Here is a 10660-nt window from a genome sequence, read left to right as displayed (position 1 = left end):
TTGTGGTTACCAGATTAAGTTCTGACATCTCCAGGTGAGAAGAAAAGCTAATTTTCTGAACAAAATAACTGTCATTAATAAAAGCTACAGAATGTGGTTTACTGTCATCAGTGGCTACATTATTACTCTGATGTAATCTGTCTTTCGAATTATATGTGCTATAAACTGAAGAAAGAAAATTCAGTCGCTCTTCTTCGTATTTTCCAAAGCGAATGAATTGATTCGAATGGTTATACATTTCAAACTATTCCCTAGTTTGAAACTATCTAGTTACTCGATAGTGCCAATCACTCGGTCAACGTGCTCATGATTTACAACAACTGATTTACTTGGTAACGTTAATGTCTGTCTTTTATGTTATAGCATATGAGTAGAGACGTTAGTAAAATTCTACCACGCTACACTAACCACAAGACTTTGCCGTGAACACAAATACTAACATTTAACCTCAAATTCTACATACTTGGTAAAGTTGGTGACTCTGACGAATGGTCTTTTTTTTTTAAGTGGCGCATGATGTGAGTTTTTAACGAAATTTGTATTTAAGTTGACGTTTGTAAATTAAAATTACAAGAATGAATAAGGAAACGGAATGTGTAAGTATCCTTTAAGATTTGTTGAGAATGCATATAACGTTCGAACTTAAAAAATTATGGTAACCCAACACTCGATTTGATGTTAAGTTTGTATAAGATTGTTTGAAGCATGCATGTTTATAACCTAAACGAAGCAAGAAACTTAAAAAAAAGACACTTAATTTTGGCCAGGAGATTCGTTTTTCTACTGCTCATTGCTTGGCAGACTTTGAAATACAGGGCAATTTTTCCTTTACCCCAAGTCACAATCTTAAAATTGTGTATGGCATTACCATATTGTATTCCTCCAACGTTTTTGTTAGTTCCAGTAATGAATAAATATAGTTCCCCAAATGGCATAGCATTATCTAACTGAATTTGAGAAACTGTCTAGTTGACAAAGTGCTGATGTCCTTATCATTATGGAGAGAGAAATCTTCCCCATGTACCATGTTTACATCAACATTTGCAACAGGTTTAGTTACTTAATACTTAATTTGTTATTTCAGATGTTTTTGTCATTTAGAGGTGCCTCAGAAAAGAAAAAGCTAGAAGACACACAGAGATCCCTAATTTCTAAAACTCTGAACGAATATGCAGATAGGCAAAGTTTTCACAATCAGAAGAGAGTTATGAATATCATATCACCCAATGGAAGCAGTTATGCATCTGCTGTTGACACTTCTATGGCAAATGTAGGCAAGAGAAAGCCATATGGTTATCTTACATTGCTGGACATCAGTGTCTTGGGTGGGTTTTCTATTCCAGAAAGAAGTATTGTGGCCGATAAAGAATTTGTCCCAAATTCTTTTCATCAGAGACATAATGAATCACGATGGACATCTTTTGTAGAAAGAACTCCAAAGGTATTGTGGGTATTGAAATAAATATCATGTAGGAAGAAATAAGTAGAAAGATTCATAATTACAGAAGCTAATTAGTTATTTTTAAGCTAATAATTTCTTATAAAAACCTAAGGATTAAAATATATAAAAAAAATTTGCACTGGTTGTTTGGTGTTCACTAGGTAAGACATTTATACTGTGATTCCTCGAGGACTTGCACTGACATCAGTTGTGTGTGTGGGTGGGATTTGTTATAAAGAATGATTACTTTCTTTCGGAACAATCCAGGGGATTTCACCTTTCACTTTACTGAACAGTCTTTATATATGAAAAATATGCACACCACATCTGAGCATACATTTCTGCAACTAGGTATTCCTGGCTGAAGATGGAGATATTTAAGTTTTATATGTGCGTTATTGTGTTGCAGAGATGCAAATACCTGTCTTATCTTTTTCAGTGGATCCTGAAGATGGGAATAGAGAGTTTAAATAAAGAAAGGAAAGAAAGCACGGAAGAATCGGTATGTATCGTGGTTTAGCACGAATGCAAACACAGAATTTCCACAAACGAATGCAGATACAGTGCTTAAAATTTAATATTTATTGAATTTGGTTGAATAGAATAACCTGAGACAGATCATGACTTACAGATATAGTAAAACCTCTCTAACTTGGACACTTGTGGTTCCACGATAATGTGTCCAACTTACAGAGGTGTCCAGGATAGAGGGAAAGGGGAAAATCATCCTTTCAAATTGTGGTGTTATGACAATGTGGTAATTGTAAAGTATTATGGATCCGTTCCCAAAAAGGAAATTATTGATAAGAAAATTAAACTTTTACAAATTTTGTTTTCAGTAAATTAAACTTGCATGGATAAGCTCAAAGGGAAGGGCACCAATACCTTACGTTTACCGACAATGTATTCTATTTTACATAATCTGACTACTGTAGGCTTGCTCGAATTAAGAATTAATGACAATAATAATAATAATAATCTTTTGACACCCACTCTCATGGTTGCATTACACCCCAGCCTCAATGAAATTTTAAATGTTCAGAATGTATTTTTTTAATTGTACTTACGGCATTAGCTCAACATATGATATCACTTAATTGTAAAAAAGGTCCGTCACAAGACGCTGCTTTTTTGCTTTTATCTTTGAATTTGCCCATCCTCTTTCTAATTTTCGCCGCAATCCGAATAAATTTTCAACTATTCCAGGTTGATTATGAGCGAAAGCATACCGTTCCAATATCTGTTAACACTGTTTAACTCAATTGCGAGCACAGTACTGACAAAGTTAAAACTGTACCAGCGTACTGTAGTCCAGTGAATGGTTTAACAAAAGAGTAACTATTCACTTTCACTGCATTTCAATGTCTCACACCCTCAACCATAAGCTAATCCTCCAGAGAAGAGGCATTCATCAGTCAGAAATTCAAAACAACAAAATATGTAACTGAAAAATTTTCCTTGAAAAGCGTCGAAGTTAAGTGCACGCACCTGTCCAACTTACAACAAAAGGGGTGACCAAGTTCCAGGATAAAGGGGTGTCCAAGATATAGGGTATTGTGGACATGTAAAATTATAGGATATTCGCCGGTTTTAAAAGTGTCCAATATAAAGGGGTGTCCAACTTGAGGGGTTTTACTGTACAAGTATGCATTTTCTTATTACAGTTCTTAATTTTAATCCATGACATCTACATCTGTATTCAGATACTTTGTGGAAAAGTTCCCATAATGCGTAGTTTGTTTTTTATGTACTGCAAACCATCCCTAACAGCAAAATAGTTGGAGTACAAATATCTTATGTTGTAATTTCTTGATAAAAATTATTTTTTCATTCTTATAAGTGGCAAGTTGCGTTTCTTTGTATTTAGTTTGGTCCGCGTGTACTCCAAAGATGGACTCCCGTTCTCATAGAACCAAACAAATTGAAGTTAACGGGATATCTGCAAAGGTACGTTACTGTTGTAGGATTTGACGTTTTCACGGCAGTGAGTTTGAAGATGGATGTCTTCTGGTTTGTTGCACCGTGTAATCTGGTAGAAGTTTACCAACGTTTCAGGGGGCCTTGTTGCATCCATCATCAGGGAGATCTGAAACGTCGGTAAACTTCTACCAGACTACACGGCACAACAACCCAGAAGACAGCCATCATATGTTACTGATTATTTCACACTCAAGGCAGATGTGGATAAATTAATTTAAATTTTCGTAGTTAAAATGTTTAGTAGCCAGGCAACGTCCATGTTAGGCAGCCAACATAACAGATGTGCACACAGTTCTGTCTGATACGCATAGTTCAGCGGAACCCGTGCTAGGAGGCAGCCGCAAATATTCTGCCGCATTACATAACAAGCTGAAACAAATAATGTAATTTCTGGTATATCTTTATTTGATGATGTCAGACTGTATAGCGTTAAATTATAGGATGATTAACAAACAATGAATTGGAAAGGATATGTTAGAAAGTGGTTGAAGCCTAATTAAATATAATGTCCCAGCACGTGGCTCTAAAGACTAAGGAAAACGTGTTAGGATAGTCGGTCTCCGCGCTGAGATTTGAACATGGGACCTCCAGAGTATGAAGTAGGAGGGTTAAAAATACTCAGCCATGACCTTTATACGAGAGATGTGAAGCCTTAGAGAACATTTGTCAAGCTTGGATATACTCCAAAATGGATTACATCTTTGCAGTCCTGCAGTGGTGTTGTACTATGCGATATCATCACTGAACCTACAGATGTATGTTATATAATATGGTAATATAGCCATCACATGGAATCTAGAAAAACAGGCTTTAATCCTGGCAGAGGTCTCAAAATTTTTCATTTGAACCAAATAATACAACTTAATATTAAGCAGTTGCTAACAAGGCGTAATTTGCTTCTGTTATTAGCAATTCCTCCCGAGAAGTGTTCCATGCAACTGATATAGTTGCAGCACGTAAAGATTTTGACTGTGTGCGGTGTCATGATGGTACTGTCTACAAGTTACAGGGCCCATTTGTAGATCCCAAACACAGTAAGTTACATGAACCTCAAATTGGACTTACAATCTTTTCCGACGCAGTTAATCATTCAAAATAAGGATGTAATTAAGAGCTACGAATGTTATTTAAAAGGTATTTTGATGCAGGATCATTTAGCAAATGAAAATAAAACAATTTCTGAAAGTGTGTTGTAAAAATTAATTGAAGTAAATCTTTAATGAACCACTTATGAGAAATTATATAAAATGTACCCCCCAATACATTTCACTCAATATGAAAAAAGTCATTCTTTACTGTTATACGCATCTCACTGACTTTGATGTGTGTCCACCACCTTCAAATAAAATGGCTGATATGCTCTCAAAGTACATTAAGTGCTTTCTTAAAGGAAATAATTTTATGGGGCCATTATGTTCATTTGTTATTTCGTCTGTGTCCGCCCCCCCCCATAATAAAGCGGACAGATTACAAATTCCGAACCTGAACGCAACCCACCCTGCTACTGTCGTACAGATATTCCAAGTCCAATACAACAGCTGCTGCGTCAAGGATTGCCTTGCAAGTGGAGAATGATGATGGAAAATTGGGTCAAGTTACTGGCTGACATTAAGAAACGAGAGAAAGAGGCTGCCAAATCTCTAGTTACCGTAACTAACGGATTTGGACATTATGAGGATACCGAAGAAACAGACAGTTCTGACGAGTCTGTCGTTACAACACCTGCCTGGCCTACAGATAAAATGACAAGGCATACAAAATATGTCGAGAATACCGAGTACGCTGTTGCTAGCGCTGAATCGAATAAAAAACACGACGTTAACAAAGGTATGTCCACATTCGATTTCATACATAGGAAGAGTTCATTCACAATTCTTTGTAGCAGGAAAGTTTATGTTAATTTTCAGGAGTCAATAACTTAAAAAAATGCTTTTTATAATACAGACCACCAGCTTGTAGTACTTCTACATTTTACGACCCCTGAACTGTAATCTCCTCCTTCACCTTTCTGCTTTAACATGTTGCATTAATGAACTCTGGCTGATATTCTGTGAATATTCTTATGTTCAAGAAACTGCAAAGAATTCAGTATACAGAATGGGGTCTGTGATTCCGCTGGAAAAATTAGATGGCCAAGGAATTGTACGGACAAGCTCAAGGGGACGGGTTAGTGTCCCTCCAGTCAGATATTGGTTGGGTAAGTTGCTAACATGGTGTAATGCATTATTTGTCATTATGTCTGTGAGGTCACACCATATTTAAGAGAAAACTATGTGGGACTGACATGTCAACGTCAAGATAGTGAGACAACCCCAACTTCATAAAATCATTATCTGCAAATCTTTTTCATTCTCCCTTCACTTCAGCAGGCTGTTATGAAGTAAGCGGAACTTGAAACGTTGATATCTCTAATGAAATTACATATTACCTGAATGGTTAGAATGCATGTGAATCAGTATTTAGTTTGTCGATTTCTGAATAAATTAACCGTATGCTAACTCTTCGATCATTTTCACGCAACAGCGTGTGTCAAACTAAGTGGAGTATAGTCCTTGAGAAACTGGACAAAACCTTTATATCTCACGGGTTGTGCAATTTTGTGCTCCTTTCTTGCAGGTGAGAGGCTTGTACAGCAAGATAACCAACCAGCGTTCTTTTCTCCAAAAACAGGAGTCACTGAAGTTGTCGTGAATCAGAGAGTTGACAGCATCAAACATGAAAAGGTTGTACTGGATGGGCCGTGTTTCAAAATAGTAATTTTACTAAATGTGATTAAGCTTCTTTATTTTAAGACATAAATTTTCTTAGTCATTAAAAAGGCTCCCACTGTTTGAGGTCATCATTAATGGAGTTGCAGAGTTCCTTAATTTTTACTGAGAGTTGTTGCCAATTTTTTAAGACGTCATTCCTCGGAAACTCTCGTGGTGACGATACCACGAGTGTCACAAAGCCTAACTGCTTTTAAAACTGTATTTCTTGGTTTATATCAATCATGCAGGTTTTGTGGCTTATCCGCATGTTTTTGCATTGTCCGTAACCAGAACAGACAAGACAGTGTTTGAAGGCAATGTTGGTACAACGCCTGTTTAGTCTGTACAGCGTCATCATTACATTACAGAAGCGGAAAAAGTCGGAACCTGATGCGGTGACGTCGACGACGACCAAGAAACGACGCGACAGAAATGCGACTACCCGTGAAAGTGAAAATACGTTTCAAACATCCAGAAAAGAAAAGATCACTTTGTCGCATAGCACATACTCCAGTTGGTTGCAGAAAATTAACACGCGTGCAAGCAAAACACAGAGTACACCTAAAGGTACAGTTGCTCGCTGTTAACTACTCTCCTGAATGAAAATGTTCCGTTTATTGTTTATACTTGCTCCAAACATACACTGAACTATGTTTTGTGCACATGAAATTTCAGTGAAAACGCTGTATTTCAAAAGCACTGACTAAGAATATTATATTTTCAATAATCTTTTTGATTTACATTCTCACGCATGCTTTCTGGAGGGTGCCTAGATGGACAGAGGTAAGATTCGACATTTTCGATCCTACAGTTTTGTTCTGATCGCATTTGGACGTGCAAATATTGAGCTGTCGGAATGCAGCAATCTTCTATGTTAACTTCCATTTTCCACTGCTCTACATCTTAAATACTTAAAACCTTTCAATTTATTTAATGCTTATTGCCAAGGAGAGGTAAAATGCACAACATAATATTTAATGCCTGCTTTTTGAGAGATATTTTGTGGGAGGGGGATTGAAGTGTGTGTATACATCTGAGTAAATAATTAATCCTACACATTACCAAAAGTTGATTTGTTTTGTTCTGTAGGATCAAAGGAGAAACGAAATTCACGTCCCTTATTTTCCATCTGTGATAGCGAGGAAGACCAAACGGACGATGCTCTGCTAGCAGACATGGTAAGATTGTGTTACCACTTGATAAAATCTGATGAGACATCTGTACTGAAACAGCTTTTGTGAGATTTTTGCCACGTGAAATGAAAATTCCGCTTCTCGGTACAGTCAGCAAGTGTTCTCCATGTATTTGGCGATGAAAGTCCCATAATTAATGCATCAGTTTCCAAACACAGATTGCAGGTGTTTGAGAATCTGGTGTTGAGGAGGATATTTGGGCCTAGGAGAGAAGACGATGGGGCGTGGAGAAAACTGCATAATGACGAGCTTAAAAATTTGTACTTCTCCCCCAATATTGTCAGGGTGATTAAGTTGAGAAGAATGAGATTGGCTGGGCAAGCAGCGCGCATGGATGGTACAAGAGGTGTGCACCGGGTATTGGTCGGGAGGCCTGAAGGGAAGAGACCGCTGGGGAGACCTAGACGTAGATGGGAGGATAATGTCAGGCGGGATCTATGGGTGATAGGAGTTGAAGGAGACTGGATTTTGTTGGCCCAGGACATGGTCCGGTGGAGGGCTTTGGTTAATTCGGTGATGAACTTTCGGGCTCGGTAAGCCACGTAGTTAGTTGCAAATTATATTAGTAGATCACATAAAAAGAATGATCTTGGAGGTTATCAAAAAATGGTATTTTTGTGTTTTTGTACTTCATCCATTGTCCTATATTCCAAAAATAGGTCAACCCGTGTAAATAGACCACAGGGAGTAGTGTGACAAAACAGTACCTCCTGCAGACGTAAGCCTGAAACCTACTTCACTGAACCTCCCACACATTGACATCACCTACTCAAATCTCTGTCCTCATCACTGAGTCAGATGTCTGTTTATCTGCAGTCAACGAACATGAATTCCAGAGACTTCAGAGCTAACAATCTCCAGTCCAGTGGAAGTACAGCTCTGCCAACAGAGATCAATATGGAGGACACGCAATTACGGACTGACAGTTCAGGTCCGCTGCTTAACCCAGATCTCAGGTAGAAAGAAACATCTGTAGTGAAGTTTTAATGTAGAATTTGTAACTTGAATATAGTGAGATAAAGAATGTTAACGCATTTGATGCTTTGAAGCTTGAAATGAGAATCTGCTCCTGTTGGGATAGTTCTACTGCAACACACATTCATACGATTGCCTATCGTTTTGGTGGGCTCCTTTTTAAGAAAATGCTGATCCATGTCTAAAATGAACTTGCTGATACAAGTGGTAATGGGGTTGAAGACGGAAGTACAATTTAAAGCACATCTCATGTCAGGTTCTGCATTTTGCAAAATTAAACATTTCTTTGTATCAACTTCTAGTACGATATGCAGGTGACGCATAAGACAGTGGAATATGAAGGACCTAAGTTTATGAAAGGATCAAGTAGCTTCGCTAAATTAAGTAATAAAATTTAGTCAAAATGAAGGAAGTAAAAGCGTAGATACTTCAATTTACAGAGTGGTTACTGCATATTGTAACAATCTTGCCGTGTTCTTCATTCAAACTGCTCAGACATACGTAAAATACATTGTATCGTGCGATTACAGTCAACATTTTTTGATAATTAGACATTCATTATTTTTCAGGAAAGAAATACAAAGACTCATACAAAGGCAACAAAGAAGTATGGGAAGAGATAGCAACAGATCATTACTGAAACCCACTGTTGGAAGAAATGACAGTACGCTGATAACTAAGAAGAACAACGGTGATGTAGTTTTCACAGTGGAGTATAATGAAGTGGAGGACAAGGCATCCTCCTTCGAAGAAGAAGAGCTCTCCAGTTCGTGGATTTCAACTGAAGATAAACTGTGATTTAACTACCATAATATCTGTACTAAAATAACATTTTAAAATAAGTATAAATGGAAATATTTGTATATGCGTTTTACGACTGCCTGAACATTTAATCGTAGTCTTCCGAGTTGTGACACTGTGTGGTCTTAAAGGTGGTTACCAACATTTGGATAACTTCAGATCTAAAATATTCTCAAGAATTTAATAAAAAAAAAAGCATGCGTCTGTGTTCCGATACACAGTTTGTAACTCTATTAAAAGAAGAAAAACATCACAGTATTAAGTTTTATTGTATATTTAAAGTGCTCAAATTAATATGCAATAAAATACAGTTTACACTCTTAAAACAGCTAAAATTATTTGGTAGCTCTTAACCCACATCAGTAATGATGGCCCTTCCAGTAGTACAGCATTTCTTCTGGCAACTAAGTGGCAGTCTTCGGTCCACATTACCAGCCGCCCTCAGCCCATGACGTAGCAGTATTTTTGCCTCTCGGAAATAAGGAGGTCCCGTGTTCGTGGCTGACCTATCAGGAGCAGCCACGGTACTACATAAAAGAGAGTAAACAATTCAGATATATTCTGATCACAACGGTAATGTTCAGGTAAAAAATAATGTCTGTAGCAGCTGATACGATCTACGCTGGCAAATGTGTCCCTCGCCTGACTACTCTTGCTACCGTGACCTATCCAGTGTTTATAAAAGATTAATGCAGGTCACTATAGAACATTACAGACCATCCATGCAATCCACATCAAAACAGATTCAATTACAGGAATTTCTAATCATATAAACCCCAAGATGGCATAAATGGACCACTTTACCTCCATGATTTAACAGCATCCTTCCATACAAAACAGTTCCTGAAATACCTGTAGCTTTCGAAGTTTTATCACAACCAAACTTATATTTTATTTAAGATTCTTACCGTTACCTAGTGACACACATTTTGTTACCACTGCAGTGAAATATAAATGCTAAAAATATTTTTGATTATTTGAAATGTGACAAGAAAATGTAAAAAAAAGCGATGGTGATAAGAATGATAATCCAAAGAGCAAGGGAAATATTATTATTGAAAGAACGCTTAAAACTTTCGCCTAGATTCGCAAACTGCTTACACCACCACCTTCGCAAAAACAGCATAACCATACAAGAAAACAAACAGAAATTCCAACTTTGTACAAGTGGCGCCACTTTAAGTAGAAGCTCGTCAGATGTGTGGTCTTCTGCAAATATTGGGCAGGCCAAATGAGACATGCTTCTGCTTCTAACACAGGAGCTGCTACCATGAGCTTAGGGCTGTTAATCTTGCTTCTACTGGAGTACCGGTACGAGTTGCTGCTGCTTCGGTCTTCGAAGTGGCCTCCCGCAGGACTCGTTTCTGCCCCCATGAACTACATGTCCATACCACTGTAACCTATAATAATTCTAATACAGTTGAAAAAGTAAGGCCTGTGCAAAAACCAAAAATTAAATGTTAAGGATTTACATAATTATTAAAATGTGTTTTTATAATAGAGTATTTTATCACATGCTG

General features: G+C 37.4%; 1 protein-coding gene across 2 annotated transcripts; it reads left to right on the top strand.

Moving 5' to 3' along the window:
* The first annotated feature begins 422 nt into the window (after positions 1-422).
* On the top strand, positions 423-9466 carry LOC110840005 (uncharacterized). 2 transcript variants are annotated; one of them, XM_022084664.2, is made up of 12 exons: positions 437-596; positions 1085-1441; positions 1881-1943; positions 3309-3388; positions 4331-4455; positions 4937-5248; positions 5493-5618; positions 6038-6144; positions 6540-6738; positions 7261-7349; positions 8181-8320; positions 8909-9466. In XM_022084664.2, exons 1-12 carry the CDS (start codon positions 576-578, stop codon positions 9135-9137), a joined length of 1848 nt encoding a protein of 615 aa, XP_021940356.2. In that variant the 5' UTR covers positions 437-575; the 3' UTR covers positions 9138-9466. The 2 variants fall into 2 exon arrangements, with proteins under 2 accessions (XP_087210099.1, XP_021940356.2); XM_087353973.1 differs by lacking the exons at positions 8181-8320; positions 8909-9466 and adding an exon at positions 8024-8157 and having other exon boundaries at positions 423-596.
* Positions 9467-10660: the final 1194 nt, after the last annotated feature.

The sequence above is a fragment of the Zootermopsis nevadensis genome, unplaced genomic scaffold (assembly GCF_977971745.1).
Source record: "Zootermopsis nevadensis isolate Lab colony 2312 unplaced genomic scaffold, Znev_1.0 Znev_ptg000002l, whole genome shotgun sequence".
Classification (NCBI taxonomy): Eukaryota; Metazoa; Arthropoda; class Insecta; order Blattodea; family Termopsidae; genus Zootermopsis; species Zootermopsis nevadensis.
Note: the sequence above shows the minus strand (reverse complement) of the source record. Positions and strands in the feature narration are given on the sequence as shown.

What these genes read in the sequence shown, in the direction of transcription:
- LOC110840005 (XM_022084664.2), top strand. Translation starts at nt 576, where the DNA reads ATGAATAAGGAAACGGAATGT. An exon ending in TTGTAGAAAGAACTCCAAAG is followed by an intron (nt 1,442 to 1,880) that starts GTATTGTGGGTA and finishes TATCTTTTTCAG; the next exon opens with TGGATCCTGAAGATGGGAAT. An exon ending in TTAACGGGATATCTGCAAAG is followed by an intron (nt 3,389 to 4,330) that starts GTACGTTACTGT and finishes TTCTGTTATTAG; the next exon opens with CAATTCCTCCCGAGAAGTGT.